General features: G+C 46.1%; 1 protein-coding gene across 1 annotated transcript in view; it reads right to left on the reverse strand.

The window, feature by feature from the left end:
* The window catches only part of GPR153 (G protein-coupled receptor 153), a 20,370-nt gene extending 6,657 nt beyond the window's left edge, over positions 1 to 13,713 (reverse strand). Inside the window, exons 1-4 of the mRNA XM_044668658.1 lie at positions 13,358 to 13,713; positions 8,850 to 9,279; positions 1,170 to 1,359; positions 380 to 384 (exon numbers count right to left, since the gene is read on the reverse strand). Coding sequence (XP_044524593.1) covers positions 380 to 384; positions 1,170 to 1,359; positions 8,850 to 9,279; positions 13,358 to 13,713 — 981 coding nt within the window. The remainder of the gene's footprint in view (positions 1 to 379; positions 385 to 1,169; positions 1,360 to 8,849; positions 9,280 to 13,357) is intronic.
* Positions 13,714 to 22,604: the final 8,891 nt, after the last annotated feature.

Consider the following 22,604-nt stretch of genomic DNA (forward strand, 5'->3'; position numbering starts at 1 on the left):
ATCTCGAACTGGAAGAAGAAGCATCTCCTGAGACCACAGACAGCTTACGCTCTGTATTGTCATGTGGCTAAGTTAGGCTGACTTCCTTGGCCTAGCTGGGCCAATTCTAAACTCTGCCTATCTGGCTGTTGGGCCTTGTGGCTTACAGCTTCATTATTAAGCTTTATAACCTTCCTCTCTCTCCGTCCAGGCCTTTGGCCTGGACTAGCCTCTCCTTTTTCTCTTTATTCCTACTTATTACCTACCAGACTGTAAATAAACTCTTCAACCCGATGCTGACTTGGGTCTGATTTAATTACGGAATCAACCTAAATTGTTGATTCCTGGCGGCCACATATTTTAATATATATCGATAAATACCTAAATTTTTCCTTCTTACATCTTCTGGGGATTAAGGAAAGCCCAGAGGGGGTTTGGAGCTTATCATCACACAAAGAATTTGAGGCTATTTCATGCAATTTTACTTATCCAACAAGTCCCTCTAGAGCAGTGATTCCCAAAGTGGGCGCCCCCGCCCCCTGGTGGGTGCTGCAGTGACCCAGGTGGGCGGTGATGGCCACAGGTGCATTTATCTTTCCCATTAATTGCTATTAAAATTTAAAAAAAATTAATTTCCAGGGGGCTAAGGAATATTTTTTCTGGAAAGGGGGCAGTAGGCCAAAAAACTTTGGGAACCACTGGGTTAGAGTATCCCCAACCAGTGGTTATCCAGTCACTTGTGGGGATAAAATGGCGGCGGGGTAGATGTTTCTGCTTCAGGACACTAAGTCAGGAGGTGATTTATAAGAAGTAGGGTCAGATATGAGACAGAACCTGGAAATCAAATCCACCTCTGATAGTTACTATCTGTTCACCTAAAAGACCTCTGAGGTCCCTTCTAGCACTGGATGCATAATTCTACATCACGTCTCCCTGGGCCTCAGTATCCCCACCTGTCAAATGAAAAGGTTGGCCTAGATGGCCTCTGAGGACCCTTCTCCCTCTAGATCTGGGATCTTTCCCCTCTCTGGGTCTCCATTTCCCTCTCTGTAAAATGTAGGAGGATGCTACTTCCTCTCCTGGGGCCTCGGTTTCCCCATCTATAAAACAGGAGATGGCCTCTGCAGTCCCAATTCTAGCTCTGTGACTTCCAGGCTCCCCCCCGGCTCCCCCGGAGTCCCGGTGCTCACCTTCATCTGTTTCATCATTGGACATGAGGGCCACACACTTTTCCCAGACGGCCTTGATGTCAGCCCGGTAGCGGTCGCAGGCCCACAGGAAGAGGGGCAGGAGGAGGGACTGGACCACTGAGCACCACAGCATGCACAGAGCCATCCAGGTGTAGGAGGTGTCTGACTTGAGGCTGGTGAAGCTCACCACCTGTGACATAGGGAAATCTTCAGTGGCCCGGCCCAGGAAACAGCCAGAAAAAGCAACATTCCCAAAGCACGGTTCTCAGGTGGTCACTGCTCTGCTCAAAAAACCTCAGTGGCTCCCAATTGTCTCTGGGGGGTGGGAAATGCAAACTCCTCTACTCCACAGAACCCCAGGTCCCTTCAGAATGCAACCTGGTACCCCCCTCTACACAAAAACCCAAAAAGCATCTAATGTTCCAACCTCTAAAGCAAATGAGAGAATATCATCTGTTCTGGAGTAGGGGTGGTGAATTTTTCAGCATGTTAAAAAAAATACAAAATATTTTCCAAAAATACCCAAAATATTCTGCCTATTTTTAAAAAAATAGAATATTTTTTGAGTAATAAAAAAGCAGACAAAATGGTTTATCTATTTCTAAAAAATATTTTGCCTATATTAAAGAAAAACATCATTCATATTTTTTTAAAAAATAGATTAAATATTTTTGTCTGCTTCAAAAACTTGACAAAATATTTTTTCATCTCTTTCCAAAATAAACAAATGTTTTTCATCTAGTTCCAAAAATAGTCAAAATATTTTGGTTTTAAGAATTTTCATTTTTTTAAAAGACAAAATAGTTTTGTACATTTCAAAATATTTTTCATACATTTAAAAAGTAAGAAAAATATTTTTGTGCTTAAAAAAATGGAAAAAAATGTTTATTTAGTATACACAAAATATTTTTCATACATTCCAGGAAATAGACAGACTATTTTCATGTAATCTTAAAAATTGGACAAAATTTTTTGTACGTTTCGAAAGAGGGACAAAATATTTTTATACACTTAAAAATTTATAAAATGTGTTTATATACTTAAAAAATATATGCAAAATGTTTTGTTTACTTAAAATACATGAGAAATATTTTGTATATTTTAGAAATATACAAACTGCTTTGGGACATTTTGAAAAAATATATACAATAAAAAAAATATATTTTCCCTTTGGGGATCTCCAGCCATCCTACATTTGCTTAGTATTTACTTACATGTATATAAATCCACAAAAGAATGGAAGCTCTCTGAGAGAAGTGAGTGTTTTATTTTTCTCTTTGTATTTCCAATGCCTAAAGAGAATATCGTTATCGCTTTTTGTCCTCAGTCTTTTGCAAGGTTGTCTTATTCGTTAGGCTGGAAGCTGTCCAAGGGTAAGGACAGTCTTTTACTTTTCTTTTTAGTCCTCAGCCCTGAGATCACGAAAATGGCAGTGCTTTGAGATCTCCGGGAGAACTGTACGTAGGTGGTACAATTCCAGCCACCCAAGTTCACAAGTAAACTTCTCTATTCCTTCAGGAATGATGGGATTGTGAACTCCAAGAGTCCCCAGCCTGCATCTTCTCCTCCCATCCCTTTCATTTTAGAGATGAAGAAGCTGATGCTCGGATGGTTAACGGTACTGATGATGGAGATCTCGAGTGCTTTGCCAAAGGGGGCTTTTAAGTGGGAGAACCAAATAGGCTACCCAAAGGGTCCAAAGGGCAGTGGATGGACTTCTCCAGTCCAATTCTCCTCTCTTCCAGGAAAGAAACCGAGCATGGGATTCCCCGGGATTGATTTCAGGGCTAAAGAATGAGCTGGGGTCAGCTTCGTGGGCAAAACAACCGAATATTAGAGCTGGCAAGGGTCTAAGAGATGACCCGCTCCAATTCCTCATTTTAGAGGAGTCAGTCAGTCCACGAGGCGTTTATTTTTTTTTAAACCTTTACATTTTTGTCTTAGAAGACTGGCAGAAGAGTCATGGCAAATGGGGTTAAGTGACTTGCCCAGGGTCAGACAGCCAGGAAGTGTCCGAAGCCAAATTGGAACCCAAGTCCTTCCATGTCCAGACCTGGTTCTCTATCCTTTGAGCCACTGTGCTGCCCCTCCACAAGCACTTATTAAGCACCTACTGTGTGCTAGGCACTGAAAATATAAAGGTAAAAGATAGTCCCTGCCTTCAAAGAGCTCACAATCTAATGAGGGAGACAAGAAGGAAACTAAAACTTTGCCAGAACTTGCTTAAGCAGTAAGAGGCAGAGGCAGAATTTGAACTCACACCTTCTCACTCAAAATTTGGAGCTATTTTCTCAACACTAGCTCCCTTCCCAGTCTACTTATTTGTAAGATTCATCACAAGTGCCCATAGGACAGAGGCATCATGCTACAACAAAGAGTGTTGGTTTTGGAGTTTAAGGATCTGGGTTAAAATTCCAGCTACCCAACTTCAATACCTGTGTGACTTTGGGCAAGTCATTTCCAGCTGGGTATCATCTATAAAATAAGGGGCTCAGATCACATGAAATTCTTTTTTTCTTTTAAAATCCTTGCTGTCTAGTAAGGGTTAGGCAACGGGGGTTAAGTGACTGGCCCAGGGTCACATAGCTAGGAAGTGTCTGAGGACAGATTTGAACCCAGGACCTCCCCATCTCCTGGCTTGGCCCTCAATCCACTGTGCTACCTAGCTGCCCCAGACTAAATAAACTCTACAATATCTTCCATCTCTAAATCCATGCATCTGTCTCTCATGAAGCTTTATTGCCATTTAATTTTTCCTAATTATTTATCTCTGCATCACTTGGTGCGCAGCCAAGGAACCGAGCTGAGCACATCGTAGGCACTGAATAAACATCTGGCCATTGATCACTGGTTATCCTTTGGCACTCGCTCTGGGGGTCCCTAGGAAGAAGGCTGGTCCAGAGTTCCCGTGGCTGGTGTGTCCCCGTGGCTGGCTGCTCTCCCTAAGTTGGGGCTTTGGAGAGTGGGGCATCTTTCTTTTTTAACCCTCACACATCTGTCTTGGAATCCATACTGCCTATCGGTTCCAACGCAGAAGAGCTGTAAGGGCTACCAATGGGGGGGCTCAGTGACTTGCCCAGGGTCACCCAGCCAGGAAGTGTCTGAGGCCAGATCTGAACCCCGCCTCAAGACCTGGCTCTCCATCCACTGAGCTGTTTCCATGCGTGGGGCATCTGGCCTAGGGAAGAGGGAACCAGGGTTGCCTCCCTGGTGGCGAGGACAAAGATGGACTCTCACTAGTCAACTTGCTGCAGGGTCTGATGGATGGAGAGAGTCCTCCGCTGGGGGGTGACATGGAAGCAAGCAGGGGAGGCCACAGCAATCTTCGGGTCCAAGACAGCCAGAAATATTCCATCCTTTTCTCCATCCGTCAGCCAGGCACTCAAGCCACCTCCCTTGGGCTGTTCCTCAGTGCTAACAAGATCCAGATGGATTGCCTTTGGGCATCTGCAAAGTTCTTTTCCTGACCCCAGACTTCACGATATGAAGCAATGGTCCATCTTTCTAATGCCGCTATTCTCTCCATGTGGCTTTATGTCTCGGAGTCATAAAACATCACAGTTTCTCAAGAATTAAATGTAATTACTATCCAGAGGGCCACAGAGAGGAACATGGTGGATGTATGAAGATTCTATCCCCTGTGCCTGGAGCGTTCTCTTCTTTCTTGCCTCCACCTCTTAGAAACTCTCTGGCTGTCTCTTCAAGACTCAGCTCAAGAACTACCTTCTGCAGGAGGGTTTTCCTGGTCCTTCCCACCAGATGCTTGAGCCTCTCCCTCTGCAACTACTACCACCTACCACCATGGAAATTCATCTCCCACCTCCGTTCTTTTGCAACGGAAATATGGTGCATTCCCTCTGCCAGGAATGTACTTTCTCAGTCAACAGCGGACCCCTTCCTAACTACCTTCGACTTTCTTTGCTAAACTCTTGTCTCCCTTAGGTCTACTCCATCCTATGATGCCACTGGCCCTCTTCAAAACAAAGGACAAACAATGCCTTTCTATTTAATTTCTCTGTGTTGTTGGATGGGCTGCCATCTCCACTAGTAGAGGTGGAGTTTCCAAGGGGAGCATAGCAAAACCTGACCCTTTTTCTGCTCCAAACCAACAATTCTTAGCAGCTTAGCAATGGGGAAACCAAGGCACAAGACAGGCAAATCTTTGCTCGAGATCACATGGGTGGATTTTTGGCCAAGCTGGAACTAGAATTCCTGGTTCCATTATACCTTCTCTTAAATATATTCTCTCCCAGACACAGACCCAGAGCCATCAGCTGGCTAAACTTTGATTGCCAAAGATCTTCATCTTTTTTTTTAATAAAATTTTATTGAGAGATTTTATTTTTATATCATCTAGATTTCCTCTTCTATCTCTTCTCCTTTAGAGGCAGCTAGGTGGCCAAATGGGTAGAGCAATGGACATGGGATCAGGAAAATCTGAGTTTAAATCATTTCTCAGATACTAACTAGCTCTATGACTCTGCCCAAGTAAATTACTTTAATGTCTGTTTGCCTCAGTTTCCTCAACTGTAAAATGGGGATAAAAATAGTACCTACCTCCCAGGACTATTGTGAAGATTAAGTGAGATATTTGTAAAATATTGAACACTTAATACATTTTTCTTTCCTTCCTTCTTTTCTCCTAGAGAGCCATCCCTTATAACAAAAGGTATGTCCTACTTTTTAAAACTTAGAAACTTAAATTTTAGCAGGGGGAGGAGTGGGAGAGAGGGAGAGAACATAGATTGAAAAATGTCAAGAAATGAATATTAAAAATTATATCAACATGTAATCTGGAAAAAAATTAAAATATAAAATTTTTTAAATCTTGATTTTTTTTTTTTCAAAACAAGACTGAGTTGCCTGGGTCTGCTCAAAGACACTTTCTGAAAGTCACCATCCTGGCAGCATATTTCAGCTCGATGTTTTTACCTTCCTTTTTGAAAAAAAAAAAAAATAAGTGCAGATGGGTGCCCAGATTTAAATATACTTAATATTCCATTTTTAAATTGATTGGAGTAATCCATTTTTAAAAAAAGGAAAACACTGTGTGAGCTTTAGAAAAATTGCATGTAGAGGTATTTTTATTTAAAAAAATATATATATATATACACACATACTAGTTCTCCGCCCAGGTTCCCTCTTTCTTCCCTGGCTCCCCATCTTTGCCTCACTCTAGCCCATTGGCCTACGTCTTATGTCAGATATTAGCCCCACTTCTAAATAAATAAATCAGTTTCTATCAGAACCCAGTGGGGCTAGGAACTCTCTGAGTTCCTTTGCACGGGTTAAGCTCATTGGTCATAATGGATATGAAAAATTAACAAGTATTTATTTAGCACCTACTATGTGCCAGGTTAAGAGCTTAGATAGACTAGGGGAGATAGTGGGGGACAGAAGGGCCTGCTGTCCCGTGGTCTGCGGGGTCACCAAGAGTTAGACTTACATCAGGCATTGTGCTAAGCTTTGAGGGTGCAAGTACAAAGGATGAAAGAGCTCCCCTTCTCAAGGAGATTCCGTTCTAATAGGAAAGACAAGAAGGTCATTATATCTCTGGCCAGTCTAGTTCTCCAGTGGGAGGGGTTGGGTTTGGCTCCATACACCAGCTACCCCGACATCCTATCCTGACAGTGGGCATTCTGGACCCCTCTCAGTGGGAGAGCTCTGTCCAACACTGAGCTACCCAGCTGCCCCCTGTAAGGTCCTTTTTACTCCTGCGTGACCCACCTAAGTCGCTTAACCTCTAGACCTCAGTTTCCCCTTCTGTAAAACAAAGGGGTTGGACTAGATTGCTTCCAAGGCCCTTTCTAATTCCAAATCTAAGTTCTGCACTTTTCTGTGTGTGTATAAGTAATTGACTTTTCCTGGAGCTGGCGCCACTGATTTATTCAAGATGACAGAAGCTAAAATCGGCTCATCTAGACCACTCCAACACTTCCCTGCTGCTCAGTCAACGCAGGGGACAGAGGCTGGGCCTGGGCTGCCAAGCTGATGGAGAGACTGACTGAGGCAGACAGGTGGAGGTCGGCCTCTGTGGTCCTGTGCCCTTCACCCCAGGCCACCCCCACCCAAGGCGGTGAGCAAGCTCCTTCCTGGACCTTGCCAAGGACTGGGAGAAGGGGACACCATCTCCCTCTGAAGCAGGATGAGGTTTGTGGTTCATCCCTTCCCCTTAATGCATAAGAGCCTCTCATCTCTTTCCTGGAGATAAATCTCCAACAGAGGCCATTAGCAGCGAGTTGTGCCATTTTAAACACATCCTCTTCTCTAGGAATCGGCTCTCTCTCTGACTCCTTTAAAATAAAACCCAGGCTCGATCTCCCTGTTTTCTCCAAGTTTTCTACTCCAAGTTCTCCTGTTTTCTACGGCATTGGACCAGGGTATCCCAGAATCAGGAGGGATCTCAGAGGTCATTTTGTGCCAACCCCAACCCCCTCAACACCCCAAATCTGCCACTAATTTCTTCAGTCGCCCTGGGCAAATGGGCTCATCTCTCTGGGGCTCAAAAATGGAGCTCATCTAGATAGACTCCTAAGGTCCTTTTTTGCTCCAAATGTGTGATCCTGGTGTGACCCAGGTAAGCCAACCAGGTCTCAATTTCCCCCTCTGTAGAAGGGGTTGGACTAAAAGTCATAAAGTAAGCCAACCAGGTCTCAATTTCCCTCTCTGTAAAAATGAAGGGATTGGACTAAAAGTCATAAAGTAAGCCAACCAGGTCTCAATTTCCCCCCCTGTAAAAATGAAGGGGTTGGACTAAAAGGCTTCCAAGGGCCTTTCTTAACTTTAAAATTCAACAATGATCTTTAACATGGTTCATAAATGTAAATTATTATTAAGATTATAGAGAACCAATGAAGTCACTAAGTATCCATGGGCCTGTTTTCTTCTAGAAATATTTCGATAACTCTATTTCAACATATCTGGTTTCCTTTACAAACTGTGTTAGTGGAAATTTGGGGTCTTTGGTCTTAGTATCAAGATCCATGATATAAACTTCCTATGGACACTTAGGGGACCTGAGAACTACATTTCCCATGATTCAATGGGCTTCCTGCTCTTACGTGGTGAAGTAAGACAACGTAAACAGAAGCTTAAATAGGGAGATTGGGATTGGTACGCTCTCTTTCCTGCGGAACAAGCCAGGTGGGCAGAGGTCATGGCGGGGTATTTGAATTAGATCCTAGCAGGCATGTGGCCTTCTTAATTACCAATATGGCTTTAAATAAACTATTAAATATTTTGAATATATCCATCTATATCAATGGTTCCCAAACTTTTTTGCCCTACTGCTCCCTTTCCAGAAAAAATATTACTTAGAGCCCTGGAAATTAATTTTTTAAAATTTTAATAGGAAAGATAAATGCACCTGTGGCCATTACCGCCTCCCTGGATCGCTGCAGTACCCACCAGGGGGCGGCGGCGCCCACTTTGGGAATCACTGATCTATATCAATATTATTCGTAACAAAACCTAGGTATGGGGTAGAGTTTCAGACCTTAATAAGACTTTTTTGGGGTAGCCTGTATGTGTTGTTCTATGTTTTTAATTCTGAGCTCTGGCCTAGAGGGAAAGGGATAGCTTGAAGGACCAAGAGACTCCATCCCACCCTACAGCCTCCATGTCTCAAGGGGACAAAGATGGCAGCCCCACCTTCCTTCCATCCCCCATTTCCCAGCTCACCAGCACCGGGAAGCCCATGAGGCAGTCATAAATGAAGACAATGCCGGCCACCAGGTACGTGATCTGCAGGGAGGTCTTGATGGGCTCAGAACCATCGATGGAAGAGCGGCGCTTGCCCTGGGCGTCCTCCACCACGATGGTTGGCACATTGAACTTGTTGCGGTCCAGGTTGTGGCCGGTCTGGAGGGAGAGGGTCTGGAAGAGCGTGATGGCGGTGCAGACCACTCCCATGGCCACGCTGCCTCCTATGAGTAGCAAGAAGCACACGCCGAAGCCCAGCCCGATCTCGGTGACGATGAAGCGGCAGTCGTGGGCGTAGAAGCGTTCGGTGGTGTCGTGCCAGCCCACAGCAGGGAGGGTGGACAGGATGAAAGACACCATCCATATGCCCATCACCGTGTGCACCGCCTGCTTCTTGGTGTTGCTCAGCCTGCCGGGAAGAGTATCACGTTGCTCACTCACGGGCTCTCCTGAGGGCCAGGGGACGTGCCCAGGTCCTAGCTCATCCCCTGGCCCAAAAGAAGACCCAAGTCTTTCCTCTTTCCCACCCTCAACCAGACCTAAGTCTTTAGCCCCATGGCCCAAGAGTGAGTTGAGTTTACAAAATATTTCCACCCCGATCTTTGACATTGGAGGACATCTAGAATGACTTTTTGAAATTCTGCCATCCCTTTATGATCCTTTTAGAAGTGAGAAATCTTGTGGAAAAAATCTGGATTTGGAGTTAGAGGCCTTAGGTTCAAATTTTGCCTCTGTCATGTACTATCTGAGTGACTTGGGCAAGTCACAATCTCTCTAGGGCCCAGTTTTCTCCTCAGTAAAATGAGGTGAAATAGAGAACAGTCCTAGAGGGATGAGAGATGATAAAACCCACCTAGGAACCTAGGAGGGGTGAACTAGATGGTTTCTGAGGTCCCTTTTAGATCTGGAACAATGATGGGAGTATCCTTTCTTTGCCTCAGGTTACTTCTCTGTAAAATGGGGAGGGGGTAAATGAGCCGTCAATGATCTTCAGATCTCTGTCATTAGTTCATAGCTAGGTCCACACCAGCCCCTTTGTGGTGAGATCCAAGAATATTAGAGCAGGAATAAGACCATGAGCTCATAGTTATATAGGAGGTTAATGGCTTCTCCAAAACTGGCTCCTCCTGATGCTGTGAAATAGGAGGCAGGAGTACCATTATCCTCATTTTACTGATGAGGAGACGGAGACTCCAGGAGATAAAATGATTTGCCCACAGTTATAGAGCTATGAAGTTCCTGGGATCCCAGAACTCACTTCATTCAAGCCTTTCATTTTATAAAGGAGGAAATTGAGAACAATTTGCCCAAGGCTTATACAGTGGTGAAATTGGAACAAGAATTAAGGTCCCCTGGACCAATAATCTGTTAACCCTTTTGTAACAAGTCTAAGACCGAGGGGCAAAGGCTAGGCAAATGGGGTTTAAGTGACTTGCCCAGAGCCACACAGCTAGAAGTGTCTGAGACCAGATTTGCACCCAGGTTCTTCAACTCCAGACTCTATCCATGTGCCACTTAACTGCCCCTCCAATAATTTTCTCAGTATGTCATAACTTTCCCTGAAATGGTCCATGCAATCCCGTTCATTAACCACAAAAAGCATTCCTGGCATTAAATGTGGCTAAATCTACCCTCTACCCAATCCTTTCTTTCTTGGGGATGGGATGAAATGTCTGTGCTTTCTTCCATCTGAAAGAACTTGGGATGTGCCCATCTCTTCCTCCTGGCAAGAAGAGGATCCAGGATGCCAAGAAGAAAAAGCTCTCTCTTTTCTCTCCCCTGATCCTACTCTGAGCCTGAAAGGAAGGGTCCCTTGCCATATCTGCTGCTCCAAAAGATTTTCCCAAGCTCCTTCAGCCTTCTGACAGTGACTAGATCTTGCTTCAAATGGGTTTTACTCGGTCTCATCAAAGTATGGGACCAGAGGAGGAAAGGTGTGACTCCTCTCATCCTCCCTCTCTCTACCCAACAGCTGGAGGGGTGAGGTGGGCTGGGCGTCCGCCTCCCAGGATCCTTAGTGGAGCTAGGAGTGGGCAAGCACACAGACACCAGTTAGAGGCTTCCAGACAGTGCAGATGTTTCCCTATGTAGGTCAGAGCTCTCGCTGTATACGGCTAATGTTCACCACCCATCAGTTAATTAGACAACGGGGCCTGGTTTGTTAACTTAACTCTTCATTAGAGGTAGATGGCATAAAACAAAAGGGTCAAGAACTTCTCAAATGAGTTCTGTGGGCAAGAATAAACACAGGAACATTTTATCACTGGATTAGACTTAGATATTTTATTTTCTTTTAATTTTTGATGTGCTAAGAGTACCTAATGAAGACAGTAGCCAAAAAATTTAAAGGAAAGAAGTCATTAAGGTTAAGAGCAGAAACTGTCCCCATGAACATAATCTGTTGCTCTCTTGGGCCATCCATCTTAAACTGGGCAGGTGGTCCAGGAAAGGAGGCATGAGTTTAGGGAAAAAGTGGGGCTCAGCCAACGACCATCTCCATCACCATTTTCCTCCTTGCCCTTGCTAAACCCAAAGAACAGGGCTCTTTGCCCCTAAACACAAGCCTTTTTTATTTACTTTCATTTAGGAAAACAGACAACCCAGCAACCCCCAGCTGCATGGGGATGGCACCCATCTGGGATGGCTATCCACTTTCCTATTCTGTGGCCCCTTCAGGTATAGCCATTGGGACCCCTCTGTGATCTGTGACTGAGTTGGGGGTCAGTCTAAGGAACGGAAGGGGGATGGGTACAAACCTCCCTGCCAATACTTCCCCGCACTCCCTAACAGATCCTCAGGTTTCTTCCCACGCCTTAAGCTAATTCCATGGGTGAAGGGGCCTCATTAAGAGAGATTCTGTCCTCCACCCAGCCCTGAGTCACTCGTTCTGTGAGGCCCTCCCTGGACAAGGATCCAGACTGGCCATAGGGAATGTGCAAAGTCTCTTCTAGCTATGTCACATTCTAAGATGACGACAATAATAATTAGCACTAATATAGCACTTTAAACTTAAATTTAAATTAAACTAAACAAAACTAAAATTCAATTTAAATAAAAAAAATTAGATGACAACTTATAGATTATCTCACTTTATCCCTACAACAGCCTTGGGAGGTAGATGTTATTATTATTATCTCCATTTATTCTATATTAATATGGAATCTCCATATTATTATCTCCAATCAGAGACAAACACAGAAAAAGTGACTTACTCAGATTCACACAACTAATAAGCATCTGAGGTAGAACTTGAATTCAGATTTTCCTGATTCCAAGTCTAACACGATCTCCTAGGACACCTATACCATAAGGACAGGTAGCCAGTCCAGTTTACAAATAACTTTCTTTCTACATTGTGTGATATTTCAAATATCATTATCATTTTGTGGATGAGGAAACAGGTTTGGAGGAAGTGACTTGTCTAGAAATGAACATACATTGTAGGGAGACTTGAATCTTATATAGTTTAAAAAAAAATTCAATGTCTCTCAATTACCAAATATTAATTTCCCCCTTTGGACAATGCTCTCCTCACCTGCTAGGAGAATCCACTCTTGGATAAAGAGCAAGAAAAAGGAGGAAAAAATCGGAGTCCATAAAACCAATGAACTCATCAACTATGTCTGACAGCATCTGTAATAATCCACATCCATAGTCCCTCATCTGTGCAATTGAAAGAGAGAAATGGATAAAGCAATAGCTCTGGAATTGGGGGACCTGAGTTCAAGTCCCACCCGTGCTGCTGCAGTTTCTTCATCTGTAAAATGAGAGGGTTGTACTATATGGCCACTGGGGTCCCTTCCAGCCTAGGTCCGGGATGCTATTATCCTTCAATTCTCCAGGGCCAAGGCTGGTGATTATAATCTCCGAGGTCTACATCTTCCAACACATTCCCCTACACATGTATATACACTTCCATGGAATAGAAAGGAAGTTGTCCTGAATCCGTCAGAATTTTTTATTTTAAACCCTTTCTTTCTGCCTTAGTATCAATTCTAAGACAGAATGGCAAAGGTGAGGCAAAGGGGATTAAGTGACTAGTCTAAGGTCACATCGCTAGGAAGTGTCTAGGACCAGATCTGAACCCAGGACCTCCCCTCCCTAGGCTTGGTGCTCTATCCACTGAGCCACCCAGCTGCCCCTGAATCTGCCCATATTGAGCTGCCTGACACCGGATAAGTCACTTCTCATATCTAGACCTCCTTTCCTCATCTGTAAAATGACATACGGAAAAAGCTCCTTTTTCTACATCTGCATACGTTCTACATCTAAAGAGATAACATGGAATAGCGTAGAAAGGTCTAAACCAGGGACTCTGGAAAACCTGAGTTCAAATCCCACCTCTGACACATTAAGTGTGGGACCTAAGGCAAGTCACTTCACCTCCACGGGACTCAGTTTCCTGATCTGTAAAACCAAAAGTTTGGACTACCCGGTCCCTGAGATCCCTTCTTGCCCTAAATCTTTGGTCCTCCGCCCAGACTCACCGGTAGTTGACTGGCCATCGGACCATCCACATGCGATGGTAGGACAGAGAGGTGACTGAGAAGCAGGTGACCAGAGTGAGAGTGTAGAAGGTGGACACAAAGACCTTGCAGAGACCCTCGTTCCACTCGTAGTCAGAATGCTGACGCCGGAGCTGCACCACCGCATACATCGTGATGGGGATGGCGATGTTGAGCATGTGGGTGCCGGCCAGCGTGCACAGGAGGAACTCCAGGGGCTTCCATTTTTTCTGCTTGGCGCTGACACTCAGGATGCCCCACGCGTTGGCCAGCAGCGAGACCCCGGCGCAAGCCAGCCAGGCCACAGCATTATTGTGCAGCCTGTCCTCATCCTTCATGGTGCAGGGCAAGGGCCGGGCCTCGGGCCCAATGGAGCTGGATGGGGACAGATGGACGGACAGAGGGCTAGGGGCAGCACGGACATCCTCCAGTGGAGCCCGAGGGCCCCAGGTGAAGAGCAGCGCCCCTCACAGAGGGCTGGTCCCAGGCATCATGGACAACGGGCGAAGGGACCTGTGGAGATGGAGAGAGGGTGAGCACTCTGGCCCGGCCCCAGGACCTACTGAGCATTCTCAGCTCGGCCTCCTGTCCCCTGTGCTGCTCTCCTTTGTGCTGGGCCTGAAACTTCTGACCTCACTCCTCTAAAACTAGCTTGAGGTCCTCAACAGCCCCTCATGCCCAGCCTTAAACCTCCAAACTATCCCCTTTGCACCAAGCTCAGAACCCCGAGTCCTGTTCCTCACACCCAATCTGAAACGTCCAATCTTTTCCCCTTGACCCAACTCAAAACTCCCAATCCTATCTCCTTTGCCCAGCCCGAGACTTCCAAACTGTCCCTCTTGGACCAAGCTCAGAGTCCCAGTCCTGCTCTTCATGCCCAGCCTGAGACCTCCAATCTGTCCCTCTTGCACCAAGCTGAGAGCCCCAGTCCTACCCCTCATGCCAAGCCCCCCTTGACCTAATTAAAAGTCCCCCATCCTGTCTCCTATACCTGGCCCAAAACTCTGGTCCATACCTCTTGTACCAAATTCAGAACCGACAACCCTGTTCCCCGTGCTCAGCCTGAAACCTCCACAACTATCCTTCTTGTAGGTCCATATTTCAGCTCATAGCCCTCAATACTACCAACTTGGGTCATTCACACCAAGCACAGGGCCCCTAGACCTGCCCCTTACTATCTATTCCAAGATCTTGGCCTTGGCCCCCAGCCCTTTCCCATCTAGTCTGGCATCCTCAACAGATCTTCTCCATCTAGCTTAAAACCTTCAAATGTACCCTTCTCCACCTAACCTTATTACCTCATTTGGCCATTTGGCATTAAATCTCTCAAGGCAGCCCCTCTCTCCACGTAGCCTGACTCTCCTACCTTTAATTCTCAGCTCGACACTCCCAATCCAGCTTCTCTCCATTTAACTCCAGAGACTGACAATACACAAAGGCATCTCTCAGCCTAAGGCTCTCTCCTACTTTCTGTTCCTCTTAGCCCATCCTCTCTGGTTTCATCCAGAACCTTTTCCCTAAGTACTTAAAATACTTTCCTTGGTCAACTGAATGGACCCACCTCTACCACACAGCCACAGAGTCGAGTAGGGAAAAGAAAAGAAGGCTAAGTAGAGGCAACTCCTTTCTTTTTTCATCCCTGCCCTGCTGCCCTCTGGGACAAACCCATGCCACTCTGCTGTCCATCCCACCATTAATTACCAGATCTTACCAAGGATCTCTTAGCCCCTGCCTCCAAGTGGTATCTGCTCAGAGATTTTCCAAATCCCAATACATCCTGGGAACATCTTGTCTGCCTGGGAATGGATCACTTGTCTGAAGGATTCTGTAATTTCCTGAGGTCGAGGACCTAGAGATGGTCAGCTATTGGCAGTGGGAGAGAAATGGTCTAAGAGACACTGTCCTTTCTTCTCATCAAGCTCAGGAGAGGCAAGAGCCCAAACGGAGATGGCAGGGATGAAGAGGAGGAATGATTGTAGAAGTAAGGAGTGGTTTCCTCTCTGATGAAGGGCTCACACACAGACAGCACTGATTCACACTCCTGGATGTACCTAGACACCTCAGCTGCAAGCACACACACATTCACATGCACACATGTTTTCTCTCTCTCTCTCTCTCTCTCTCTCTCTGTCTTTCTCAATTTCCCCTTCCTCTTTCTTTTTTCCCTCTCTCTCCTATCTCTCTCTCCCCCTTCCTCTGTCTCTCTTTTCTCTCTTTCTTTATCTTTTTTCTCTCTGTGTCTTCTCTTTCAGACCCACAGCTTTGCTTCTAAGTGACTTCAGGGTAGTTTCATAATCAGAAGAATCATAAGATTTTTGAACTGGAAGGGATCCTAGCCCTAGAGGAGAAAACTGAGGCCCAGAAGGGTTAAATGACTTGTACTAGTTCATATAGGTAATAAAAGAGCAGAGTCAGGTATTCTAACTTTAAATCTGTGCTCTGCTGGAAAGGCAGAACTCAGCATCCGTCTCTAGGTTTCCTTGAGGAGATGGTGGGGAAAGTGGTATGTCTTCTCCTCTGTCCCTCTGCCACCTACCTTGTTCAGACATCAACACAAACACATATGCACCCCCTTCCACATTTCCCAGGATTGCAGAACTGGTTAGGACAGAGAGCTTACATGGGACAACCTGCTGCATCTTTTCTTCTCTAGGATCTGCCTCAGCTTTAGGCTATGCCCCCTCTCTTGCCTTGAGCATTCTCCTGGTCTTGGGGACCATTTCAAGGACAAGTACCTTCCTCACCACTCTTCAGTTAGTCAATAAGCATTTATTATGCTCCTACAATGGGCCAGCCATTGTGTTAAGTTAGGTGCACACAGGGAAGGGCAGAAGACAGTCTCCTGCCCTTAAGGTGCTCCCAGGCTAATGGGGTTCTCCTAGGAGGTCTATAAAGCAAGATGATCAGCCAAGTGGAAGGCAAGAGACTGGAGTCTAAAATTCTTCCTTCTATAAACTCTCTAGTGTCAGTGTGTGGTCAGGAGTGGAAGGAAAGATGAAAGAGTGGGAGAAGGGGGAGAAAGGACCAGGAAGGAATATGGCTGACTTACACAGAAACTTCCCACAGGCAGTTTAATTCCACAATTCAATTTCTGCTCTTTGGGCTTAAGGATTTGAGTCTAGTGTGGGATGAAATGCTAATATCTGAGGTGGCCAAGAGATAGAAAGCCAAGCCTGGAGACAGAAGGTCCTGGGTGCAAATCTGGCCTCAGACACTTCTTAGCTATATGATCCTGGACAAGTCATTTAACCCCAATCGCCTAGCCCTTGCTACTCTTCTGCCTTGGAACTGATGTTTAGCATCAATTTTAAGACAGAAGGTAAAGATTTTTAAAAATGCTAATGTCCCTGGGAAACTCTGACCTCCTCAGTCATTTTCACCCCAGTGTGAGTGTTTGTCAAATTCTTCCACTTCATTCCACTCTCTTTATTCAGCGCCTATTTTGTATATGGCACTATGCCAGGAGGTACCTTTTACTAGAAGGCTGGAGTTTCACATAAGTAAATTTATAAAAAGCAATAGAGTAATTTAAGTAACATAAAAAGGTAATAAAAGTAATTTAAAGTGGGATGGAAAGAAAAATGACAATGAGGTTCCGGGGACCGTGGAATCAGGAAAGACATTACGGAGGAGACGGAGACTGGGCTATGCTTTGAAAGGAGTCACTGTTTCCAGGAAGTTACCCCAGGTGTGGGGTGCAGCCAGTGCAAAGAGGTAATCTCACTGGTGGGGCAACTAGGTGGTACAGCAGATGGAGTGCTGGGTCTGGAGTCATAGAGACCTCAGCTCAAATCTGGCCTGAGCCACTTTCTAGCTGTGTGACCCAGGGCAAGTCACTAAACTCCATTTGCCACAATTTCCTGATCTGTCAAATGAGCTGGAGAAGGAAATGGCAAACCACACCAGGATCCTTGCCAAGAAAACCCCAATTGGGGTCGCAAAGAGTTGGAGGTGACTGAAAATGATTGAACGACATTCCTGGCATGGGCACCAGCCAGGGCAAAGAGGCAATAGGTCAATTTAAAGGGAAGAGATGGTATGTGAAGGGCACTTATAGGAAACAAGACAAGGGGTATACAGATATAATGGACTACTTCTGACTATTAGAAATAAGGAATATGAGAAAATTAGGGCACCAGGGGGAGATGTATATGAATTGACAAAGAGAGAAGAACCAGGAAAACAATATACCTGGGGATTATAACAACACAAATGGAAAGAAACCAAGCCGAGTGACGCAGAGTCACACTGACCAAGTTTTGACCTAAAAAACGTTAAGAAAATGAATCTCCCTCCTTTCACAGGAGGGTGGGAGCCTATGGATGTGGAATACTACACTGGTTTAACATGTTAATTCTTTTTTTCTGAACTGCTCTTTGCTCTGAAACATTCTCATTCATTCTCATTCTTTCTCTCTCTCTCTCTCTCTCTCTCTCTCTCTCTCTCTCTCTCTCTCTCTCTCTCCTTCACCCTCACCCTCAGTCTTAGAATCAATATTAAGTATTGGTTTCAAGGAGAAGAGTAATAATGGCTAGACAACTGGGCTTAAGTGGCTTGTCCACGGTTGCACAGCTAGGAAGTGTCTGAAGTCATATTTGAACCCAGGACCTCCTGCCTAGAGCCTGGCTCTCTATCCATTGAGCTACCTAGCTACCCCCACTCTTTTTCTTTTTAAATCTTTGTTACCATCTCAGTGGTGGAAGGGATATATTGGACAATGAATGTGATGGAAACAAAGACTGACAGGTAGGTAGTTTTGATAAAGCAAGAAGGAGGGAGAGGAAGATGAGAGCCAGGTGGAGGGACGGGAGCTCAGGATGACAAACTTCCCTTTTTGCTCCGAGTCCCAATGGCCAGGATGCTCCCAAATCCATTTTATGACAGTAACACAAGGCTTTCCTTAATTCAGACTAAGAGGTAGAAAAGCTGGAGGTCTCTGGATTGTTTGGGTCAGTGGGGCTGATGTATCCCTAAAGGTGCCCCCTAGTCAGTCCAGTCACTAAGCAGAACTGAGCAACAGCTGGCCCAATGGGAGTCAGCAGCTCCAGGGCCGTCCTGCCTACTGGCCACCACTAAGCACAGATCCCCCATGTCAGAGAAAGATAATGATCAGCATCCTTCACCCTCAAAGGGATTCTGACAGTTCACAAAGCACTTCCAGGCTCAGTATCTTCCAGATTCATCCTCCCAAGAACCTGGGGGAGGATCCCGAGATTCATTTGTTCACTAACGATAATATCATGGCTATATTCCTTTCAAGATTTACCCCAGGCTTTACAGATGCGATCTAATTTTGATCCTCATAACAGCCCTGTGAGGTGGGTGCTCTTAGCATCCTTAGTTTGGAGCCGAGTTGATGGATGGAGATCTTGAGTAGCCTTGCACAGTCCGAGGTAGGATTCTGAACTCAAGTCCAGTCATTAGGTACTGCATAACCCGGCTTCAATAAACACTCATTAAACGCTTAGATGGACACACATATGAGTCTTTCCTACGTAGATCGCTTTCTCTTATCCTTAGAGCAAGGGACTTCCTGGTGGACCCCTTTGGCAGCCTACTGAAGCCTAAGAATCCCTTCTCCGAATAATATTTTGTGATCTATATTTATAATCAAAGGACGCGCTGAATTTCAGTTGGGGCTTAGTCAAGTCATCCAGCACTTAAAGAGCAGAAATCCAGTTCCTGCCCTCAAGGAACTTACATTCTAATGGGAGAATACAACATGTGGCAAGTTGAAAAGGGGGAATGGGGAGGTACTCATGCAGGAGTAGAGAAAAATCCAGAGAACTGGTATGGAAGCCTGGATAGGGGATTTTCTCCCATCCAATTTAGGGGACCCCTTGCAATTTACCAACAGTCCCCTTAAAGGATCTGTGGTATTCCAGAACCCTTTTTGTTGTCTTGTTCAGTCAGGTCCACTCTTTTGAATCCCAATTGGGTTTTTTTTTTTTTTTTTTGGGCAAAGATACTAGAGTAATTTGCCATTTCCTTATCCAGTTCATTTTTACAGATGAGGAAACTGAGGCAAACAGGGTAAAGTTGACCTACCCAGGGTCACACAGCTGGTAGGCATCTGAGACTAGATTTGAAGTCAGGAAGATGAATCTTCCTGACTTGAGGTCTAGTGCTCTATCCACAGTACCACCTATCTGCCCAAAGCATCACTTTACAAGTTAGACAGAGGTCCTAGGTTCAAATCTGGCCTCCAACACTTCCTAGCTGGGTGTTTCTGGGCAAGTCACTTAACCCCTATTGCCTATCCCTTACTGCTCTTATGCCTTAGAACCAATATACAGTATTGATTCTAAGACAAAAGGTCTTAAGAAATTTTTTTTTTTAAAGAAAGAGCTTAAAAAAAAACTCACTTAAAAAAAAGTGACAAGTCAGGAAGTTTTATCTTCCTGAGTTCAAATATGGTCTGTTGCATGACCCTGGACAAGTCACTTCACCCTATTTGCCTCAGTTTTCTCATCTATAAAATGAGATGGAGAAGGTAATGGCAAACTACTTCAGAATCTTTGCCAAGAAAACCTCAAATGTCATCATGACAAATCCAATATGACTGAAAAAATGACTGAACAACAATAAGAAAAATGTTACCAGCTCAGAATGTACTCAAGACTGAAAGATAATCCTAAGGCAAACAGGGCTCTGTACCCAATGGGACTTAATGGATCATAAATTTAAAGGGGAGAGAAACTTCAGAATCAAGTAGTCCAACCCACTCTCCTTATTGAAACAGATGAAGGAACTGAGAGATTTCATTGACTTACCCCAAATCACACAAATTGGAAAAGGCAATGAAAATCTGCATTTGAAGTATAAGCTAAGTGTGGCTCTGTCCTATCCAGGTGGAGAGGGTGGAGAATTTTGGCAGAAAACTGGCAATTTCAGTTTTGGGAAACTGTAAATATACATGGAATTCAAGGGTGAAGTTTGGGGGTTAAGGAGGGTTCTAGGTCTCCAGGCCAGCCCTCGCTGGAGACATTGCCTATGGACCTGAGGCTAAGCTAACTGGATACAAATGATCCAAAAACTACAGACAGAATAGTGTATTGGGGCTCTTGTCTTCCCACAGTGTTAACCATCAAAAAATTATTCTTTCCAATCTAGCCCACTTCTGGTTAAAATCCTCCAGAAAAAACTACTGATCCACTAGAACAGTTCAGTTAGCCTTGGAGTTTCAACCCTGAGATTCTGATTTTTATCAACTGTGTGTGTCCAGGTTCCTTAATCTTCCTGAGTCTTACTTAGACTGATGTATATAATCTAGGAGGGTTAGCCTGGATAGGTTCTATAGTCCTCTTCCCAGAATCTAAATATAGGATCCTAGGTTTCCTCTTTGACAGTTAGGTATCTCATATTCTTTTTCTGATGGGGAAATGTTTTGTTTTGTTTTGTTTTGTTTTGAAATCCTTACCATCTTATCTTCAAATCTTAAGACAGAAGGGAGGGACAAAAGGCAAGGAGGTGACTGGCCCAGCTAGGAAGGGTCTGAGGCCACATTTGAACCCAGGTCCTCCCGACTCCAGCCACTGTGACACCTAGCTGCCCTGGGAAGATTTTTTTTTTTCCTTTATGCCCAGCCTAAACCCTCCTGGTACAGCTTAGAAGTCTTGCACTGGTATTGTTGTTATTGCTCCTTTTCGCTACCCCAGCCTGATGGCCTCTTTCTCTCCTCCCACCCCAAAGTGAATCCCAGGGAATTGCTGCTGTGCTCAGGTCTAGGGGGATCCTTGGGCTGCGGGCACAGAAAGAGAGACACCCAAACCTTTAAGAACACAACTCTGAATTCGGGGGTGGGGCCAATATCTCTTAGGTCACATTCCTGGAGGCCAATGAATAGGCAGACTAGAGGCTTATTGCAACAAAGAGGACTTGGGGGGGGTATGAATTTAAAAGGGTTCCTATGGCATTCCAAGTCTCTGACCCAGACCCAGAGGTTCTCTTAAAGGTCTGCTTTCTATCTCTTCTGCTATTGAATGTCAAGAGGATGTGGTGGGAAGGGGGCGGCAGTGAAGTGTTGCCCATGAGAATTCGTCTTTTCTTTGAGAAGAACAATCTCTGACCAGGACTGAGGGATCGTTCTGGGGCTCTCCTGCCCTTTGGACCATTGAAGGCGGCCCCCTTCTATTTTTATCCCCCCCCCGCCCCCTCAATTAAATCCCGATCTGATTTCTAGTATCTCCAACCCCATGAATACATTTCCTTTACCTTTCCACCCGGCCATGGCCAAGCCCAGCTGCCTAGTCCAGCTGGTGCAAGGTCCCCGCAGTCCCTACCGCCACAGCCCCATGCTAGTGGCAGCTGTCGCCCCCTCCCGCTTTTTCCAGCCCTCCTCTGGGGACGCCTCCCTCCAATGCGAACGCTGGGGCGCCCAGGAGGGCGTGGGTTAGCACCGCCCCCGTCCAGGTTTGCATCAAGGGCGCTGCTCCGGAGCCTGGGCTTGGGTGCCCCGAGGGGGCGGTGGCTCCCGCTGGGGAAGCTGACCGGGGCAGGAGGCCTGGGGCTCTCTTCCCGAAGAGCCACAGCCAAAAGAGATGTCCGCGGCCTCCTTTCCTCGGGCGAAGTATCACGGGGGCAGCCTGAGCACTCTCGTACGTTCCGGGGGCTCCCTCCAGTCAATGGAACCCCGGGGGAAAGTTCCCGCGGGGGCCAACGGTGGTGGGGATCCGAAGCTCCAGGAGGCAAAACCTCTCGGCTGGCAGGCGGCGATGGGGTGGAGGGGTGAGGGGGGTGGGGAGAGCCAGCGCCTCTTTCCAAGACCGCGGGTGGGCGAAAAATTAGGGTCAGCGCCCTATCTCCCGCTCCGGGAGCCCCGAAGATGAGCAGGGAGGCTGACCGAAGGGGGATGGATAGGTACTCGGAGGGGAAGAGTGGGGGAGGAGGAAGAAGATGAAAAAGAAAGAGGGGGAGGAGGAGCAGTGCTCCCCGCCCACTCCGCCCAGAGCCCCCCTTCGCTACCGCCCTGCCCTGCCCGCTAGCCGCCGCGACTCCCCCTCGCGTGCCCAGACGCGCCCCCTCGGGCCTGGGGCACTTACCCTGCGGCTCCGTGCCCGGGGCTCCGAATTCGCTCTGGAAGCCTTGTACCTCTGGCCCCCAGCAGCGGCGGCGGCTCCCCCGGCCCCAGAACAGCAGTGGGGGTCGCCCCCCAGGCGGGGGGCATCCTCTTTTCGTGCCCTGCCCTGGCTGGCGGCGCCCAGGCTGGCAAGGCTTCGGGCGGCAGCCC

This window comes from Gracilinanus agilis, chromosome 3, assembly GCF_016433145.1.
Source record: "Gracilinanus agilis isolate LMUSP501 chromosome 3, AgileGrace, whole genome shotgun sequence".
In the NCBI taxonomy this organism is placed as follows: Eukaryota; Metazoa; Chordata; class Mammalia; order Didelphimorphia; family Didelphidae; genus Gracilinanus; species Gracilinanus agilis.